The sequence below is a fragment of the Oryx dammah genome, unplaced genomic scaffold (genome assembly GCF_014754425.2).
Source record: "Oryx dammah isolate SB20612 unplaced genomic scaffold, SCBI_Odam_1.1 HiC_scaffold_11, whole genome shotgun sequence".
In the NCBI taxonomy this organism is placed as follows: domain Eukaryota; kingdom Metazoa; phylum Chordata; class Mammalia; order Artiodactyla; family Bovidae; genus Oryx; species Oryx dammah.
In genome coordinates, this window is record NW_024070195.1 from 41,955,652 (window position 1) to 41,976,266 (window position 20,615).

The window sequence follows — 20,615 nt, forward strand, 5'->3', positions numbered from 1 at the left end:
GTAGCAGTGAGTGGAGGCTACTCTCTAGTTGCAGTGCTGTGGCTTTTCACTGCATAGCTTCTCCTGCTGAGCATGAGATTTAGGCCTGGCGCTCAGCAGTTGTGGCCCACAGGCTTAGTTGAAATATAGTAGTGAAAAAACAAAGTAAAGACTTTGTCCATCCCTGCCCACATGTTTCTTTTGGAACAGTTTTCTTACTGGTGGACACTGGGGCTATTTTCAGCCTTTTAACTTTTCATTATTATAATGCCTCTATGAAAAGTTCATTTATAAACCTAGGATTTGGGGGTCAGAGTATATGAATATTTCAAAGGTTCTTCATACCAGTTTATCTAAATTCACATCTACTCACCTTTAGGAAAAAATATATCAATTTTCATTCCCAGTAGCAGTGATATTTGAAAGTACCCATTTCCCTACAATCTTTTCAAATCTTTGCCACTCTGATTAGGCAAATGTGATGCCTTATTGTTGTTTTAATACATTTCCTTATCTATGAGTGGTATACATCTTTCAATGTTTGTTGGCTAACTCAATATTCCTTCTTTTGTGAACTATCCGTTTGTGTCCTCATTTTTCTTCCCCCCGCCCCCCCGCGGTGTTTCCATTATATTTAAGAGTAGGATGTCCATTTCTACCTAGAAATCAAATATTCACTTTATTATTCTTTTTCTCCTCCTTCTTTTTGAAATGACTTGATCCTTTCTTTGACTTCATCCAGGAGATAATGTATTTTTGTTTTTTAAAAGAGAGCATATATTTTTTTAAAGTCTTTATTGAATTTGTCACACTATCGCTTCTATTTTATGTTTTGGGTTTCCTGGCCCTGAGGCATGTGGAATCTTAGCTCCCTGACCAGGGGTCAAACCAGCATGCCCTGCACTGGAAGGCAAAGTCTCAACCACTCAACCTCCAGGGAAGTCCTGAGGTAATGTATTTTGAATGGAGCTTGGAGAATTCCACGAATCTGAAGGAAAGCTGAACAACTAGGATGACTCAGGATGACAGAAACCACTTTCTTCCATGCCTTCAGGCCTCTTATCTTTGCCTCTCTCTGCTTTATGGTCCACTTATTATAGATGGGCATCATCTCTTTTTCATGAGTGCCCCACAAAGGTCGTCTCTTTTTGTGTATTTCTATTATTCACTTCCAAGCACACAGCTTAGGTCTTGTCAAGTGAGAAAAAAAAAAAAAAAGCTCAATGTGAGAGTTGTGAGTTAAGTTTTATTTGGCCCAGGAGACAGCATTTCAGATAGCTCTGAGAAACTGCTCCAAAGAGGTAGAGGGAAGGCAAGTGTTACATATGATTTTAGTGAAGGGGGGTGCATGAAGTTAAGCACACATTTTTGGCAGAGGCTTGCTGCTAGTCACGAGGAGCAGATGTCACAGTAATGATTTTAGTGCTTTCCTAGACATGAGGGAATGCAAGACTTGGGCTCATAAAATCTTCTCCTGAGAAGGTCTAACAATCTGAAGATCAGTTCCGCCAGTTTCCCCCAGAGGACAGAGTGCTTCCTTCCTGATCTCCCCCCGAACTCCTTTCAGCAGGTGTTGAAGCTCAGCAGCTGCTGACCTAACCCTTATAGAGGTAGATGGCAAGTGCCAGTTTGCAGTTGGCAGCCTTTTCCACCAACTCATGCATCAGTCGTGCATGCTCAACTGTGGCAGCTCAGTGGAGTCCTACTCTTTGTGACACTATGAACTGTAGTCTGCCAGGCTCCTCTGTGCATGGGATTTTCCAGGCAAGAATACTGGAGTGGGTTGCCATTGCCTCCTCCAGGGGAATCTTCCCGACCCAGGGACCAAACCCGGGTCTCCTGCATTCTCTGCACTGGCCGGTGGATTTATTTAACTATTTATTTACCGCTGAGCCACCTGGTGAGCCCTTTCTGCCAACTCGCTGAGTTCCAATTTCAAATTCCTGATAGAGGGAATCTGATTGGCTGATCCTGGTCCAGTGTCTCCCTCTTGTCCCATCAGTGAGGTGTGAGGGCTAAGGGACATGATTATCTGGGGAAGAAACGGCTGCTGGGGGCCAGCTAGAATGTTGCTAATGGTTTGTAGAGAAAGGAGGTCATCACAGTTTGCATGCACACCCAACAGCTTTCTACTACCAGTTGCTACTGTCATATAATGTATTCTAATATCAATTTGGACTCTGTTTATTCTCTGAATTGGTTATGTTACCAAAAGCTCAGCCTCTCTGTACACCAGGGCTGAATCTTGGAGATAGATTTGGGTAAAGTAGAAAAGAATAGCTTTATTACTCGATCTGGCAAAAGGAGACACCCCAGGATTCTACCTTGAAAAACTATGTATACAAACCTGGGAGAATCTGTTGAAGAGTTTTCTGACAAGGCTAGGGTGTGAGCAGGGTTTGTACCCTGGAGAAGGAAATGGCAACCCACTCCAGTATTCTTGCCTGGAAAATCCTATGGATGGAGGAGCCTGGCAGGCTACAGTCCATGGGGTCGAAAAGAGTCAGACAGGACTGAGTCACTTCACTTCACTAATCTTGTCTCAGGGGGGCCTCCTAATCTTGATGAGCCTCTCTAATCACTTTAATCTTGCCTCAGGTGGTTTCTTGGCTGCCCCTCCCTTGACCAGCTCCTCCCTTGAATCCACTCTTTGGAATTCAGGGAAGTTCATGGAGGCTAAAGTCTTGACTACTAGGAGTGGAGGACAGAGTGGAGGGTCCTGGGGGGCTCCTTACCTGGGAGCCCCCCAGGACCCTGCTTGGTTTCTTATGTTGTGGCATAATCTTGCCACTTGCTGGCCCTGGCAATTCTGAATCTCAAGAACTTGGATACCTGGAGCCAATGTAAGATGCTGTGGTGAAATTGTTAGGGGAATCACTGACTGATACAATAGGAGGTCTTGGTAAGGAATGTAGAACTTACAAGCTACCACCAACTGAATGAATTCAGGAAAAGTCAAAAGGAGAAAAATATACCAGTCCATATTTCTACCAACATCCAAGAATTCTTGTTGGAATCCATCTTGGCTGAAAGATGCTCAAGTCACCAGGTAGGATCCTGAGTCAGAATGATTGGCTAGAGACAAGTCAGAAACAAACTCTATTACTATAATCCTGAGACTGCAACAGAGCAGTTCTCCTGAGTTTTCTAACCCTCCTGTTGTCTGCCCAATAGCCCCTCCCCAATAAAATCTTTTGCTTTGTCAGTGTCTATGTCTCCTTTCCTGGTGGCTCAGTTGGTAAAGAATCCACCTGCAGTGTGGGAAACCTGGGTTTGATCCTTGGGTTGGGAAGATGCCCTGGAGGAGGGCATGGCAATTCACTCCAGTATTATTGCCTGGGGATTCTCCATGGACTGAGGAGCCTGGCCGGTTACAGTCCACGGGGTCACAAAGAGTCAGACATGACCGAACGACTAAGCACAGCACAGCACATGTCTCTTTGGACAATTTATTTTCAAGTATTAGACAAGAAACCCTGAAACTAGGACTTCCCTGGTGGTCCAGTGGTTAAGAGTCTGCCTGCCAATGCAGGGGACATGGGTTAGATCCCTAGTCCCACATGCTGAAGGGCAACTAAGCCCATGTGCCACAATTACTGAGCCTGCATGCCTAGAACCTATGCTCTGCAACAAGAGAAACGATCACAATGAAAAGTCTGCGCACCACAACGAACAGTAGCTCCCACTTGCCACAGCTAGAGAAAGTGCACAGATAGCAACAAAGACCCAACACAGCCAAAAATAAATAAATATTGGGGGAAAAAAAAAACAAACCACCTCTGAAATTGACCTGGTCTGGGGATCTGGGATTAGTCTAAATTTTTTACATATGATCACCAGCCCAAGAAATTTAGAAAGTGGCAGGTCTTGGGCATATTCCAGGCAGTGACATATTCAAGCATAGCCCCTGACATGGTCCTGAGATGGTACCTAGAAGCCCCTTTGGAATATTGCTTCTCAGTTTTCCTTTCTTAGAGCGGCTCAGCAATTTATCCTTTTGCCTCTCAACCAGCCCTTCATCAGGCTGTCTTCCTAACAGAACAAAACAAAGGGGCACAGCCATCAGGGCAGCACCATAGATGTTTTTATATGACCACTCAGACTCAAGTGGAGATTCACATGTCTGAGAATCTCCTGATTGGGTAACACCTCATTTCCTTCATCTCATATCCCACCCTACAAAAGAATCTTTCCATGGGGGGTTGGGGTGGGCTGGTTCTTCATATCTAATATGCCAGCCACCTTGGTCAGTGTACACAGTGGTTAGGGATAGGACAATATTTATTGGGCATCACTGTCCCAGGAATTGTAGATGATTAGCGTCCCTGGTCTTCAGGGAATTCATGTTTAGGGTACAACCTCCAGTCTCATGAGAACCAGAAATGTCCCCATAAAGTTTAAGAATTCACTTAAGGAGTAATTATACTGCTTTGAGATAGCTCCCATCATGAACTGAAGTTCTGAGCCATTTGGGTCTCTTATTTGCCAGGATCTTTTTTGTATTATGTGGGCTGTTTAGGTGTGAGCTGAGCCCCTAGTACTGACTGAAGTTGGCAAAGAACTTATAATTTCCTTTGGGTCAGCATTCTAATAGAATCATCAGGTTTCAATAACATTTTCTTCTTCAAAACCTTGGTCAACACAACTTTAATCCATGAATGTGCAAGTTAAAACAGTTCCTAGAAAAGTGTATACATTTTGAATTATTTTGTAATTTAAGGCCACATTGAACTCAAAAGGGAACTGTAGCAGGATATAGTGGATAGAGTGCTAGACTGAATTTTTGTAATTACTAGCTGTGTCATTTCGGATTAATCAATTCTCTTCTCTCAGTTTCAATTCCTTTGTTTGTAGACAGTCTCACGTCCGTTCAGCTGTAAAGTTGGGATTTTTATAATCTTTCTGTGTTCTCGTTCCATCATCCATAAGATTCAGACAGTAGGAGAAAAACAAAATCATTGGAGAAAGGGTGGCCCCTTATTAAGAAAAGAGAGAGGACACATACTTCATAATTGTAACAGAGGACAAGAGAAGTGAAGTAGAAGAGGGACCAGGAGAAGTAATCCCTGTCTACTTGTACTACTACTATCTAACCCCACAGTCATCTCCTCAAGTTTATGATCACAATATTAGTTACCATTTCTTGAGTGCTTCTTAGGGAGCAGGCAGGGTACCGAGTTTATATATTAACTCTTTAATCCTTACAAGAAACCAATCTGGACAAGCACCATGATTACTGATAACTGGCAAAATGAGAATTTTTCCCAAAGGTGTGGGACCTCAGAAGTTTTTAAAACCTGTTAGTCTCATTTGGTAGTAGGACAGAAGGAAGTAGAATCTTTTTGCCTTTCCAAAATCTCATAGCACCCTAGATGCTGCTGGTCTCTTATTCTAGCTGTCTACTTGTTGAAATTGTTATGGAAAACATAAGAATGAAAGATGGTTTCTAGTTTTGCGGCTCTGTATTTTCGGACGAGGCATACAAACTTTCTGGATCTTAGTTTCCTTAAGACAGACAGCCACTTAAAGGCAGATCGTTTCTTATTCGTCCTTCCCCCATGGGGATGTAAGAGAGTGTCGGGCAAACGTGGTGAAAGAAGGAATGAAGGGAGGTAGACAAGGTAGTCCCTATGCTTCCTTATTCTTTAGTTTTGAAATGGGGCCTTGATCAGGTACATGTACTATATGCACAGTAACACTCTGCCTTCTAAAAACGAAACAAGGCAGGTCACATTCTCATGACTTAAACTTTATTTTGAGAGGCTTGGTGTTGACGGAGTGGGTGGAAGATTATATGCGGTGTTGGCATGGACCCGTGATTGCCGTTTGCATTGAGGCCTCCTTTACTTTCCGGAGACTGGAGACTACCGTTGCATAACAAAACAGCACCGGTGCCACCAAGTGTGTGGCCGGCAACCAACTATTCAGGGCATTATCCCTCTGCGAAAGGAGCTCTAGAAACATGCAAACAAGCCCTTCCAGCGCGAGGGGCAAAGCCCTGGCTGCGAAGAAGAATGGGTCCTGCGTGCAATCTGGTACTTGGATCTCGTCCTGGTCTCTAGTTTCTTTCCCGACTTCAGTTTCCTCACCTCCAAAATGCTCGCACAGTCGTAGACTAAAAGCCCCCAGCTTTCCCCCCGGCTCCAGCCCGAGGTTTTAACTCCTCCTCCTCAGGGTAGGGGCGGGGCGAGGAAAAGGTCAGGCCGGGAGTCACCTCCCCGCGCCTCCTGGCCTTCCCCTTCCTCCTTCCTTCAGCCCGCCCCCTCGCCCGACCGTGGTGAGGTCACGCGGGGGACGTCACGGGGTTGTGACGCCACTGAGGGCGGGCCTCCGAGAGGAAGGGGCGGGGCCTAGGCAGGGGACGCGTGCGCAGTGGGCGCGGCGCGGGAGGAGGCGGAGGCGGCGGCGCAGCTAGAGGCGGCGGCGGTGGAGGCGGCGGCGCCGGGGGGGTGGGAGGGGGGGGAGCGCGAGAGCGAGTGAGCGGCTGAGAGAGTTTACCCCGATGAGGCGGTGAGAGGCCCGGGGCCTACCTCAGCGGAGCGGGCTCGCGGCGCCAGCTAGCAGCGGGCCCCCTCCCGGTCCCCGGGCCCGGCGGCGCGGCGGCTGCTTGGTTGTGAGGAGGCGGGGAAGCGAGTGTCCGGCCCCAGCCATGGAGGGTATGGACGTGGACCTGGACCCCGAGCTGATGCAGAAGTTCAGCTGCCTGGGCACCACGGATAAGGACGTGCTCATCTCCGAGTTTCAGCGGTTGCTCGGCTTCCAGCTCAACCCGGCCGGCTGCGCCTTCTTCCTGGACATGACCAACTGGTGAGCCGGCTCCGCCGCCGCGCCAGCCCCTGGCAGCGGCCTCGGGGCCCCGAGGGGAAGGGAAGGGACACCCGAGCTCGGCGGCAGGGCAGGCCGGGCGGGCTCTGAGGGACACCCCTCTCCAGGGGCGGGAAGGGCTTGTGGGGAGCCCTCGGGGCCTGGGAGGAATTAGGGGCCCGAGCAGGGCTAGAGGGGGACATAGGAGGAGAGTTGGGGGGCCAAGGAGGGCAGGAGAGGCGGAAGGGAGGTCGGGGGTCTGGTGCTGAGGTTCGGAGGAGTGTTCTTAGCGGCCGAGGAACGTGGGAAGAGGAGGAAAAGGGCTTGAGCATCGAGGAACGGGCTCCACCTGGGAAGAAGGGGGCCGTGGTGTTGGCTAAAAGTAAAGCAGAAAATCCGAATTTGCGGAGTGGAAAAAAAGCTTGGGGTATGGAGTTAAAGGCTGACGATGACGGAGGTTGAGGGGAAACTCTGGGAGAGAATTGGGTGCTGTGGGCAGAACCTGGCGCGCGGGTGAGACTTGGGAGTTAAGAACTGAGAACAGATCATTTGTGTGCGTCTCTCTTATTAAAGTGTGTGTCTCCATTCGAGAACAGACAGGAAAAAGGGGAAAACTTTACAGGGAAGGACAAGTGAGTGGGATAAGAAAGAGGACTTTCCGAAGAGCTGTGCCAGGGAAGGGGTGGGACCTACTAATGGAGGACCGGGCGTGCTAGACCCGGGGGGCAGGGTCTGGGGAAAACGTGAATAAAAGTGAAGGAGATGAGGTTGTCCTGCGGGAGGGACCTTTTCTGACGGGATTGGAGCTCTGGGCTCCAGAGTGCGGGAAGGGAGAGGGGCTTATCTCAGAGGCACTTACGGAAAAAAAAAAAAAAAAAAAAGCTGGGTTGTTAGTCGTTTGGAAAAATGGAGAACTTGACTTTTTGGCTTGGAGTCTTCTTCTAGAAGACTGATTTGGGGTAGAGGGCCGTGATAACTTCGACTACAGGGGTGTTTCTTGGTTTTGGGTGGAGCACTTGCTATTTCTGGTAAGCAAAGTTTCCCCTTGTTCTCTGAGGAGGGCTTGTCGAGTTCACTCAAGGTGAGTGATGAAGTGGAGACCATTAGACTTCCTCTGAAAGGATTTCAGGTGAAGCAGCTCATCTTTCTTTGGTCAGAAAGCCATGAGATGATTGCCCTTTGCTCTCTGTGTTGGGCACTCAGTCCCCTGGCATGTGGAATCTTGTTTCTTTTGGCATGACTTACAGAGCCAGGCTCCCCTTTATTTCGTGTCTACTTGATGCCTCAAGCAATGCCAGAAAGAGTCTGTAAGCTTTGTCTTTATCCCCTTTCTCATCCAACCCTATCCTGAGTGGTGCTCATCTTATAAATGAGAGTTTTGTAGCTGTGGTGGCTCCAAAGGTGATGTGTGAATATTTTTGTGGTTCATTGGTGGTTCCTGTTGTTTCATCTTTAAAGTTGATATAGTAACAGTGGGGTTGACTTTCTAGATGTTTAGAAGTATTTCTGATCCCCTGTTGGACTTTTATGTCCAACAGGGACTACAGCTTCCAGTCGTTTTCTGAGCACCAGCCTGTGTGTTTAATAGAGAGTAGCAGGGGCTATTGAAAACACTGAACAGAGGTATTACCCTGGTGAAATTTGGAAGTAAAGCTATGTCTTGAGGAGGGTTGTGCCCTTGCCTGCCTGCTTCCCACCCCCAGGTCCTTTTCTTCCTGTTTACACTAGTTCGGCATAGGAAACTTGGCATATTGTTGCTGCCAGTTTGGTAGAAATCATTATTTCTCCCTACCCTCTTGTGAGTTGTACCATTTAAATCCTGCCTTAATAAGTTTTTAGTTTTTTAGAGTCAGTATTTATTAGTCCAATTATTATGGCTACAAAAACAATGTAATGAATTTTATATGCTTGAGGTATATGTGTTTAATGTCTAAGATTGTTTTTAAGTGTTGTGAAAGGTGAGGCTCAGTGTGGATAAGGAAAAAAAATTATGGTTGCATTATAAAATTTTTATTTGAATTTTATCTAAAAATTATTAAGCTTAGTGACAGAGTAGCATGTGTTCTGAGAAGATGTTATCTCTGTGTAAAACAAGGTGTGATACATTTCTGAGCGAGGAGTGAGCCATTAAAAATGTATTCTGGTTCTAAAGCAGTTAGAAGTCAGTAGCTGCTTAAGAATCCAGACTATTAAGTGATAACTCAGCTGTAAGTACATTACCTATTTTTTTGATTGTGGAAGTCATATGTTATTTATTTTCTTTGATTATAAAGTGAAAAATTTGTGAATGGAAGGAAGTAAGGCTTGTTATTCTTTTTCCAGTGAAAGCAGTTAGCTTCATAATCCAGTATTGTGTTTTTATTCCAATGTTGACCTGGCTAAATTTGTCTTGTTAGATTTTTATTTTAAACAAACACTAATTATAATTGATAAAGTCTAGCTAAAATAAAATACATACATGAATGCATACTTGGTCAAAATATTTGTGTGTTAAATATAAATATCTAAGGTCTAGAAATGTATTGTTTTTAAGCGTCATTTAATGTCTGACTTTGAAAACTTTTGAGATAGTCCTGATACAGGTTGCCAAAACTTCTCTCAAATTGTGGTTAACCTGTTGAGTTTGAGATGATTAACCTGTGACTTCCTGCCTGTTTTGGGTTGTAATAAATAACCACCATTCAGTTGTCTGGTGATGGTTTAAAAAAATGTGGTAAAATAAAAATAATAGTTTTAAACTGAAGGCTTAAAATGAGTAATCTAAAATGAAACTCTATTTGGAAAGACCATGTATTTGTTTTCAAAAGTAAGAATTTATTTTCTGTTAACCAGCAACTTTTTAAGAAACTGTTGAAAACTGACAAAATTGAGTGTTTTGGCCTTATAAATTACCTACCCTCTAAACAGATTTTTTTTTTTAAGTCTTTGGTTGGATGTGTACTATGTAGGTATTTCTATTTAATTTAGAACCCAGTATTATTTCAATTTTGTACTGTTTATACCTGAGCTGGCAGCTATGTTGCCAGAGATTGGTGGAACTGCCTCTTAACAAAAGTAGTCAATTTTCAGTTTCTGAGTATCTAAAGTACATAAATGGTATTGTGAAGGAACCCAATATCTGAAGCCAAACTGAGATGATTTGTATATTAGAATAACTTTCTATAGGTGGAATGTCTTCTAAAGACACGGCTGTGAGTATAGAACTTGGAATTCTGAAACTGGAAGCTGGCTTAAGATTCTCTGGTTCATTCCAGTTTTTCCTGCAAGATTGCATTTAACTCTTCCAAATAGCTTATTCTTGAATCCTCAAGGGCAGAGATTTGCATGGTACCTTCTTGTAGTGTTTAATTACCTTGCTAGTTAGAATTATGTCAAAACTAAATCTTTCTTACTGTAATTTAAGCTTTTTTCATTTGTGTCCTTCTTGGAGATGAATATCTAATAAAAACCTTCCTTAAAAGATCAGAAAGCCTCTATTAATACAAATCACTAGAAGTTTTCAACCATCCATAATTTAAAAACATTCAATTTAATGGTTTCTCATCCTTTAATGTAATCTGATAGATTTATTTTTTTCCCCAACAAAAACCAACAGGATTGAGAGCCGAGTTTAATTGTGGTGTGATATACATAACATAAAACTTACCATTTTTAATCAGTTTTAAATGTACAGTTTAGTGCAGCATAAGATTTTAAATTCAGTTGTGTTCCCTCTAAGTCATTTGTCTCTGTTATGTTTTCAAGGTGAATTATTCTTTAGCATTTGTGACAAGAGGCGAATAACACTTCTAGGTTTTTTAAGAGGACATTAACGTGGAAGTTATTTCTTATTATGAGTGCATGCTAAAGTCACTTCAGTTGTTTTCGACTCTTTGCAACCCCATGGACTGTAGCCCACTGGGCTCCTCCATCCATAGGATTCTCCAGGCAAGAATCCTGGAGGGGGTTGCCATTTCTACTCCAGGGTATCTTCCTGACGCAGGGATCAAACCTACGTCTCTCGTGTCTCCTGCATTGGCAGGTGGGTTCTTTACCACCCGAGAAAGCCCTATTTCTCATTATAGAGATAAGTTAATTATCTTTGACAAGATATAGACAGTGTTGGTTGTTCTGTCTCTCCTGTTCATTAGGCTAGCCTTCCCTGGTGGCCAGTGGCAGACTCCACCTGCCAGTGCAGGAGACGCAGGTTTCATCCCTGGGTCAGAAGGATCCCCTGGAGAAGGAAATGGCAACCTGCTCCAGTATTCTTGCCTGGAAAATCCCATGGACCTAGAGAAGCCTGGCAGACTACAGTCTGTAGGGTCTCACAAGAGCAGGACATGACTTAGCAACTAAATAACAGCATTCATTAGGCTAGTGCTTTGCAGTTTGGGTGTTACAACATCCTAGGTTACCTACAGGTAGCTTCAGGAAGCAGTGTTTATTTTTTGGAAGACTGCATGCACCCATTATGGATGGAACAGATTTTTTTTAGAAAAATAACTCAGGGAAAAACTTTTGTTAAATAATGTCCTGTAGACTTTCAACTTTGTCAGAGGTACCGTTCTGGGTAACGGGAAGGTATAACCACTGTGCAGTGAAGTGGAATCAGAACCTAGAGGTGAAAATCAGGTGTACTTCTGGTCTCACCGTGCTTCCCCTGCCTGATCGAGATCCATTTCTCAGTCACATGTATCTAAATGAGTTTCTGATGCACTCATTGGTGTATACGTATGAATCTAGAAGTCCCTTTATGACAGATTAAAACTTGTTAATGATGATTTCCTTTAAAAATGTGTGGCAAGCAGCAGCTTTAGGAACAGTTGGAAGAGTTGCATAACATGATAGAGTGTTGTCCACACTGTTGCATTTTTAAGAAGATTGGGAGTTCTTGCTTTGGGCTTTCTTCCCCACTAAAAGATTGGGACTCTGGGTGTAGTATAAAAAAGTTTACAAATAGTACTTCCAGATTCCTTTTAGTTTGTAAAAGCTACCTGTTGTCCTGTACTGTTCAGTTGCTGTGAGACTTGCATTTCTGATTATATATCAAGTCAGAACTAGTCTCCATTTATAGCTAGGGTGGGTGGAGGTGTTTCTTTACCACCTCTTATCTTCAAACTCCCAATCCCAATTTGTTTAGCACATAACAGCAAAAACTCAACCTGACAGTATTTATTTATTTATTTATTGGCCACATGACTTGTGGGATCTTAGTGCCCTGACCAGGGACTGAATCTGGGCGCTGAGTCCTGACCACTGGACTACCAAAGAATTCCCTCAACCAGACAGTATTTAAACAAATATATTTTGGATGGACCCTGGTAGATGGTGTAAGACAAAGCAGGAGACAGCCTCTATCATCATTTGCTGTACAGTAGGGAAAGAACACGCCTGAAACTGAGAGAGAAAAAGCTTGGGGATAATCAGGAAGAAACATTTATATATTGATGCTGAATTAACAGAGGAAAGCTTCAGAACTGGTAGGGATGGACTGAATCCGACAGAACCAGCGATTCACAAATATTGACTGCTTACTATGGGCAGGTTTCTTAGAGGGTTTGGCATGGTTGGGGGATTTGAATTGATGGAAAAGTTGTGTCATGTTAGGTTTCCTGAGTGAAACCAGGAATGAGCAAGTGGACAGAGCTGTCTGAATGATTGGCTTGGCAAGAATGTGGTTAATGGGATCAGAAGTGAACAAGAGCTGGAGCTTGTTTTTATTTTTGCTTTGGAATATTGATTTTTTTTTGATTGCGGTGAAATTAACTTAAAATTGAACCATGGTAAAGTGAACAATTTAAGTGGCAGTTAGTGTATTCATGACGTGCAACCATACCTTTATCTAGCTGAAACATTTTCATCACTCCAGAAGGAAACCCCACACCCACTAAGAAGTTGTTTCCTATTCCTTTCTCCACCCAGCCTCTGGCAGTCTGAATTCTTTTCTCTATGGATGTATCTGTTCTGGATATTTCATATAAATGGAATAAAAATATTTTTCCTTTTTGTGTGTGACTTCTTTCAGACTTCATCTGTGTTGTGTCTAATATCCATCAGTACTTCATTCCTTCTAATGGCTACGTGGCTTCCCTTGTAGCTCAGTCGGTAAAGAATCTGCCTGAATATAGGAGACCTAGGTTTGATTCCTGGGTTGGCAAGATCCCTTGGAGAAGGAAATGGCAACCCACTCCAGTATTCTTGTCTAGAGAATTCCATGGACCGAGGAGCCTGGCAGGCTACAGTCCATGGGGTTCCAAGAGTCAGACACAACTTAGTGACCACTAATGGCTGTGTAATATTCCATTGTATGTGTATAAATGCAGTTTGTCCATTCATCTGTTGGTGGACATTTTGAGCCATTTCCCCCTTTTGGCTATTGTGAATAGAACTGCTATGAATATGAGTTTTAATTTATTTGTTTGAGTACTTGTTTTCAGTTCTTTGGATATATACATAGTTGAACTGCTGGGTGATATGGTAATTCTGTGTTTAACTTTTTGAGGAGCCACCAAACTCTTTTCCACAGTGGCTGAGTCATTTATTAGATTGGTGAAAAAGTAATTGCTGTTTCAGACTGTCTAGACTCAAACACATCTTTATTAATCAAAATAGGAACCACTACAATCGACACATTGTTGCCAATGAGAAATAAGTTTGTTTCTAAGTTTGTAAGGATCTGAGCTTCAGGATTCAGTGAACTCTTGGAAAGCGTTTTCTGCCTCCTCCTGGTTGTGGAAGCATTTGCCCTGTAACAAGTTTTTGAGATGCTTGAAGTTGTAGTCGGTTGGTGAGAGGTCAGATGACGGATGAGGCAGAACTTTGTAGCCCAATTCATTCAACTTTTGAAGCGTTGGTTGTGTGACCTGTGGTCAGGCGTTGTCATGAAGAAGAGTTGGGGCCTTTCTGTTGACCTAAGACTGGCTGTAGGTGTTGCAGTTTTCAGTGCATCTCATCCATTTGCTGAGCATACGTCTCTACTTCTCAAATGTAGTGGTTTCGCCAGGATTCAGAAAGCTGTAGTGGATCAGACTGGCAGCAGACCACCAAACAGTGACCACGACCTTTTTTTGGTGCAAGTTTGGCTTTGGAGCTTCTTCTCTCTCCAAGCATGAGACGATCGTCACCAGTTGTATACAGTCCACTTTAAAAACTTTTATTTATGTGTTTTGTTGCCTGTGCTGGGTCCGCATTGCTGTGTTGGCTTTTCTCTCGCTGGGGCAGGCGGGGGCTGCTCTCTACTTGCGGTGCAAGGGCTCCTCGCTGCGGTGGCTTCTTTCGTTGGGGAGCATGGGCTCTCGGGTGCACGGGCTTCAGTGGTTGCTGCACGTGGGTCCAGCAGTGGGGCTCCCGGGCTCTAGAGCACGGGCTCAGTGGTTGTGGTGCACAGGCTTAGTTGCTCCCTGACATGTGGCATCTTCCTGGGCCAGGGATTGAACCTGTGTCTCCTGCTTTTGCAGGTGGATTCTTTCCCACTGAGCCACCAGGGAAGCCCTAGAATTCCCTTTTCATCGCATGTCACAACCTGAGAAATGCATAGACTATGCAACTGTTGCATAGACTAAGAGAAGACACTTCAAAACACTGAAGTTTTTATTTGGGGCAGCTCAAGGGGCACCCACTTACTTACCCAGCTTTTTCACCTTTTCAATTTGCTTCAAATGCCAAATGACCATAGAATGTTCGACAGCAACTTCTGTAGTTGTAAGAGAATCAGCTTTGATCGCTCAGTTGGTCATTGCCAACTTCTGATAGCTGGCCACTATGCTCCTCCTCTTCAAGCCTCTCGTTTCCTTTGCACAACTTGAACCACCACTGCACTGTTGTGTGTTAGCAGTTCCTGGGCCACATGCATTGTTGATGTTGAGAGTTGTCTCCACTATTTTATGACCCATGTTGAACTTGAATAAGAAAATCACTTGACTTTGCTTTTTGTCTAACATCATGTCTGTAGTCTAAAATAAATGTAAAATAAACAGCAAGTCATTAGCAAGAAAAGTGAAGCAAGAAATGTGCATTAAACATAACCACCTTTATTTAAGAATGTATTCCAATATCAAACATCAGAATTCAACAGAGCAAAACCGCAGTTACTTTTGCAGCAATCTGATACATTCCTCTAGCAAGGTTGAGAGTCTGTACCAATTTTTCTACAAACTTGCTAACACTTGTATGCCATTTTTATATTAAAGTGAGTCTGAAGTGGTACCTCACTGTGAGATTGATTTGCATTTCTCTGATTACTCATCATATTGAATGTCTTTTTATATGTTTGTCGGCCATTTGTGTACCTTTATTGGTGAAATATCTGTTCAAGTCCTTTGTTGGTTTTCTAACTGGACTGTCTTTTTATTGTTTGGTTATTTGAGTTCTTTATATATTCTGGATATATCAGACCCTTATCAGATATGATTTGCAAATATTTTCTCCAGTTCTTTGGGTTGTCTTTAAAATTTTCTTGTCAATGTCCTTTGGTGCATAAATATTTTTACCTTTAATGAGGTCAAGTGTAGTTTTTTGTTGCTGCTTGTGCTTTTGGTGTTTCAGCTAATAATTCATTGCCTATCCAAAATCGTGAAGATTTACCTCTGTTTTCTAAGAATCTTATGGTTTCAGTTGTTATATTTAGGTCACTGATCTATTTTTTGTTAATTTTTGCATTTTGTTGAGGTAGGAGTCCATCTGTATTCTGTAGTTTAATTTTGTCATATCATATGCTCTGGAACTGGCTTCTCATTGACTTTGCACTAAATATATCCTTTAATTTTATTTAGTATGTACTTTATTATCTTTGCCCGCCACTGAAAATTGGTCAAGAAAAGTGTGCACGGTTTTCTGTTTGGGGAAAAAACTTATGCATGTTCTATTGGCACCCAAGACTAATGTATGTTGAAAAGGTCAGTCCCCTCTAGCCTACGCCCAGTCTTTCAACTTTTTCTGACTTTGCTCTGTTAACAGCTCCAGTGGTCTTCCAGACAGAAGCTTCAAACTGAGTCATTTCCCGTGCCCTCTCCTTCCTGAACACCCCAGATCATTTGCCAAATCTTTCCACTCTGCAATGCACCTCCCAACTGTCTTTTCCATTCCTCCTTGGCATCACTTTAGTTGATAGATTATATTACCACTTTAACAGGGTAACATTGGAATAGTCTCCAAACTGGTGTTTTACACCAGGCTCTCCTCCTCCAGTCCATTTTGTGGATATCCCAGTACTAGGTCAGTCTTTCTGAATCACAGCTTTGATCAGGGCCCTTCCTTTCTCAGAAACCTTTGGGCTTGGTTGCCGGCCAGGTAGAGAGCTTTTACCTTGACTTTGAGGACTCTCCTTAGAGTGATCCAGCCGGCATGTCTTTTGTGATGGATATTCTGCTCCTCTCTGCCCCTTTTAAGCTGGCCGCCTGCTTATTTGCCACACACGCTTTGGCTTTTCCAACTTTTGACTTTTTTCTTCTACCTAGAATGCTATTGTTTCCTTTTTATACCTCATGAAATCCTTTTTTTTTTAATTGGGACATTAATTCTTGGTAGTGCTATCTTCTCTGAACTCCACTCTTGCCTTTTTACTAACATCATATACAATTCTTTGCAACACACAGATATCATCTATAATACACACCTTGGAGAGGAACATGTCGCCTAACAGCCTTTGTTTCTCTCTAAGCATCCGATGCAGTGCTGTGTAAGTGTAGGTGTTCAATAAATACTTGTTAAAGTGCTAATAAATACTTGTCTCAAGTAGATGAGGGTAAATATTTTGTTTGTATGGAAGTCTTGAAGTCTAGTGCTGTTAGAAGAAACAAGTTCTATAAACTAAGCTTCCTTTCAGGCTTTTTTGTTTGTAGGTTTAATTTGGGCGTACATGACATGAAAGCAAATTAAAATTTAGCCACAAAACTATCGTTTCTGGAAGAAATTTGAACCGTCTATAGGTTGGTTCCACCATATTATATATCTGCCTTTCCAGGCCTGTCTCCTTGTACTAAATATCCTTTGTAGTCAGTTTATGAGAGAATGTGTTATTCAAAATTAGGTAACATTTGTAGTTATGTAGATATGAATGGGAAAAGTATTTTGTAAACTTTCTAAAGTTCTCTTGGATCTTTGCCATTATATGTATATTTTCAAAGGTTTTGTTTTCAGCTGTGCCCTTCATTGCAGTGTGCACCGAGCATCTCGCTGTCATGCCTTCTCTTGTTGCAGCTTGAGGGCTCTAGAGTGTGTGTTTCAGGAGTTGCGGTTCCTGGGTTTTAGAGCACAGGCTCAGTACGTAGAGGCACACGGGTCTAGTTGCTCCACGCATGTGGGATCTTCCTGGACCAGGGATTGAACCCCTGGCTCCTGCATTCACAGGCAGGTTCTTCACCACTGAGCCACCAGGGAAGCCCTTCATAGTGGAGGGCTCCATATTGAGGAAGAACTTAAAAAGCATAGTAAGCAGTGTGGTGGTGGTGGTGGTTTAGTTGCTAAGTCGTGTCCGACTCTTGTGACCCCGTGGACTGTAGCCCGCCAGGCTCCTCTGTCCATGGATTTTCCAGGCAAGAATGCTGGAGTGGGTTGCCGTTTCCTCCTCCAAGTAAGTAGTGTAGAAGGGTCTAAACAGGAATTGCAAACTAAGATGCTTATGGACATGAACAATTGACATATATGTGAGCTAGAAAGCACTTGCCTTTTGTAAAGAGGATGTGTGAAACTTAAGCCAAACTTTGCTATTGGATGGGGCCCCATGTTTGATTTTTTTCAGTTTTTCAAGGGAAGCCAGAAATTCAGATTTTTATGGGAAATTTCCTTATTTTCAGCTGTTGGCAACCATTTTAAGAATTTTTAAAACACTGTGAGGGCCAAGTAAAGCACCTGTAGGTGGGATATGGTCCTTGGGCCGCTCATTTGCAACCTCTGGATAAATAGTGAAACGCAAAATCCCCTCTCCTTTCTAGATGTAGCCACTACTATTTCTTCTGTACCCTTTAGAAAATTTTGTCTACAGACTTTTGTACATATACACAGGTAATTTTTTATGCATGTGTGTCTATGTGTTGTTGTTTAGTCACTAAGTTGTGTTCAACTCTTGCAGCCCCATGGACTGTAGCCCACTGGTCTCCTCCTCCATGAGATTTCCCAGGCAAGAATACTGGAATGGGTCGCCATTTCCTTCTCCAGGGGATCTAATTCACCCGGGGATCGAACTGTGTCTCCTGCATTGGCAGGTGGATTCTTTACCACTGATCCACCAGGGAAGTTCATATATTTGTATATACATATAAAAAATTAAATGTGTATAAAAATTTTGGATAGTGGTGTTGCTGTTTCAATAATACTTCTTCCTATCCAGAGTAGTGAGTACCATATCTCTTGCACCTCTTCAGCTTCAGTGGGTACTGAATTAGCTATCAAGGTACTTGGATAGGCTGATCAAATAGATAAACTTTTTAAGTTGACAGTGCAATGGTGAAATTAATACATTGTAAATCAACTATACTTTGATAAGAAAAAACACATAGTAAAAACCAACAAAAAGTGGCAACAACAAAAAAACCCCATGCAGTGGTGGATTTGGTCTCTTCAAATACAGTAAAGTTCCTTTCCTGTATTAACAGATTCTCATCTAGTGATTCCATATTAAACCTTTGTTTTGATGTATTAAGAGCATCTAGTAGTGTGCTTGACTGAATTTACTCATGAGGTATTGTCAGAGAACACACTTCATAATTTGAACTTTTTAGGGACCCAAAACTCACCGAAGAGGTTTAGCTCTTTTTTAAAAATTTTATTCTTTGTTTTACCTTTGGCTGAGCCCGGGCTTTCTCTAGTCTGGGTGTGCGGGCTTCTTGGGGTGGCTTCTCTTGTTGCGGAGCATGGGCTCTAGGGCGCCAGGGCCTCGGGAGTTTTGACTCGCAGGCGCTAGGGCACAGACTCAGCAGCTGGGGCGCATGGGCTTTGTTGTTCTGCAGCATGTGGAATCTTCCCAGAGCAGGATCAAAGCGCCTTGGCGGGTGGATTCTCAACCACTGGACCACCAGGGAAGTCTGAGACTTAACTCATTATTAAGCCGCCTTGTGCAAATGACACTAATACATTTTTTGCTTGGTGGAAGGGTAATTGATTTTGTAAATGATTTTCTAATCTGTTAATGTATGAGAGGAGTAGCAGTTTATTCCAAATATGAAACTCAGCCCCATTGAATTTACTGTGTACTGGGTTTGAAAAGACTCACTTTAAAAATGAGCAGTTGTGTTTTCTTAAAATGTTTGAGCCTTGAGTCTGCAGTGTGTTTCCAGGAGTTGGAACTTGACTTATTGTGCTTGAGGTCAGTGATTCATAGCCTATTGTGCAGCAACAGCTTACTAATGATTGATTGAATGATACAATCATGTGCTTCTAAATGCTTTTCAGTGTTTTATCTTCTAAAGTAAATTTTGCTTTTTAATTAAAAAAAAAAAAAACTTTGATAACCGGCTTTGAGTAGTGGAAATCATTAGCTGATGGATAGAGTTTGCATACAACTGTAACTGGGAACTGCTGCCTTTTTATTTTAAAATTTAATAATAATAATTTTATTATGGCATAAATCTTGTTACATATAAGCTAGAAAGTACCAAAAAGAAAAAAATAAGCCATACTTATAGGATTCAGAAATAAACAGTTTGATCTATATCCTTCTAATACTACTGTGTTTGTACCTGTGTTTGCATTATAGAAGTGGAGTATTTGCCATATTCTGGGTATTGTTTTAAGTGATTAAGCATAATATATAATTTAATGTTCATAAAAATTCTAAGAGGTAAATACTGTTACCCTCATTTTACAGAAAATAATTAGAGACTGAGTAAGATTAAAGAGGTTACCTAAAGTTATGTGGGTAATAAATGGTGGGATTAAAATATAAGCAGCCTGGGACCAGACTCTGTGCTCCTGATTGTTGTGTTTTATACACTGTACAGGTTTCTGGGACTGTCATAACAAAGTACCACAAACTAGGTGGCTTAAAACAAATTTATTCTCTTACTCTGGAGGCTGGAAGTCTGAATTCAGGGCATCACCAGGGTCATGCCCCCTTAAAAGGTTCTTAGGGAAGAATTCTTCCTTACCTCTTCTTAGCTTCTGATAGCTCCTGGCATTTCTTGGTATGCCTTGGCTGGTAGCTGCCTCAGTCCCGTTTCTGTCTCAGTAGTCTCATGACCTTTTTCCACGTGTGTGTATGTGTAGGGTAGCGCCCGAAGGGGAGGATGTGTCTCCTAAAAAGGACACCAGCCAGTTGGATTTAGGGTCCAGCCTAATTATGGGGTTTCCCAGGTGGCTTGGCTGCAAATAATTCGCCTGCCAATCTAAAAGACGCAGGTTTGATCCCTGGATCCGGAAGATCCCCTGGAGAAGGACATGGTAACCCACTCCGGTATTCTTACCTGGGAAATCCCTTGGACAGAGGAGCCTGGCGGGCTACAGTCCATGGGGTCACAGAAGAGTCAGACATAACTTGGCAGCTAAACAAGAAAATCTATTATGACTATATCTACAAAGATTATGGTTCTGAGAGTCTGGGAGGACATGAATTCAGGGGGATACCCTTCAACCCATATACACACTATTTGTAATCTGTTTTCACTTTAAAAATCTCTTATTATGGGACTTCCCTCGTGGTCCAGTGTCTTAAGAATCCGCCTTGCAATACAGGGGATGGGGGTTCAATCTGTGGTTGGGGAACTAAGATCCCTCATGCCACAGGGCAACTAAGCCCATTTGCCCAACTACTGAGCCTGGATAATGCAACTAAGACACAGCACAGCCAAATAAATAAACAAAAAAACAGTCAAACAACAGCAACAACAACAAAAAAGTCTTGTGACCATTTCTCCATTCTT

General features: G+C 42.8%; 1 protein-coding gene across 4 annotated transcripts in view; it reads left to right on the top strand.

Annotated features, from left to right (window-relative positions):
- Nucleotides 1-6,433: 6,433 nt before the first annotated feature.
- Nucleotides 6,434-20,615, top strand: part of ILRUN (inflammation and lipid regulator with UBA-like and NBR1-like domains) — a 107,275-nt gene continuing 93,093 nt past the window's right edge. For 2 of the 4 annotated variants that reach the window (XM_040249070.1, XM_040249071.1), the window contains exon 1: nucleotides 6,443-6,786. In XM_040249070.1, the coding sequence (XP_040105004.1) occupies nucleotides 6,629-6,786 (158 nt within the window). In that variant the 5' untranslated portion in view covers nucleotides 6,443-6,628. Of the gene's footprint in view, nucleotides 6,787-20,615 lie in introns of all 4 variants that reach the window. The other 2 variants (XM_040249069.1, XM_040249068.1) reach the window with 2 other exon arrangements.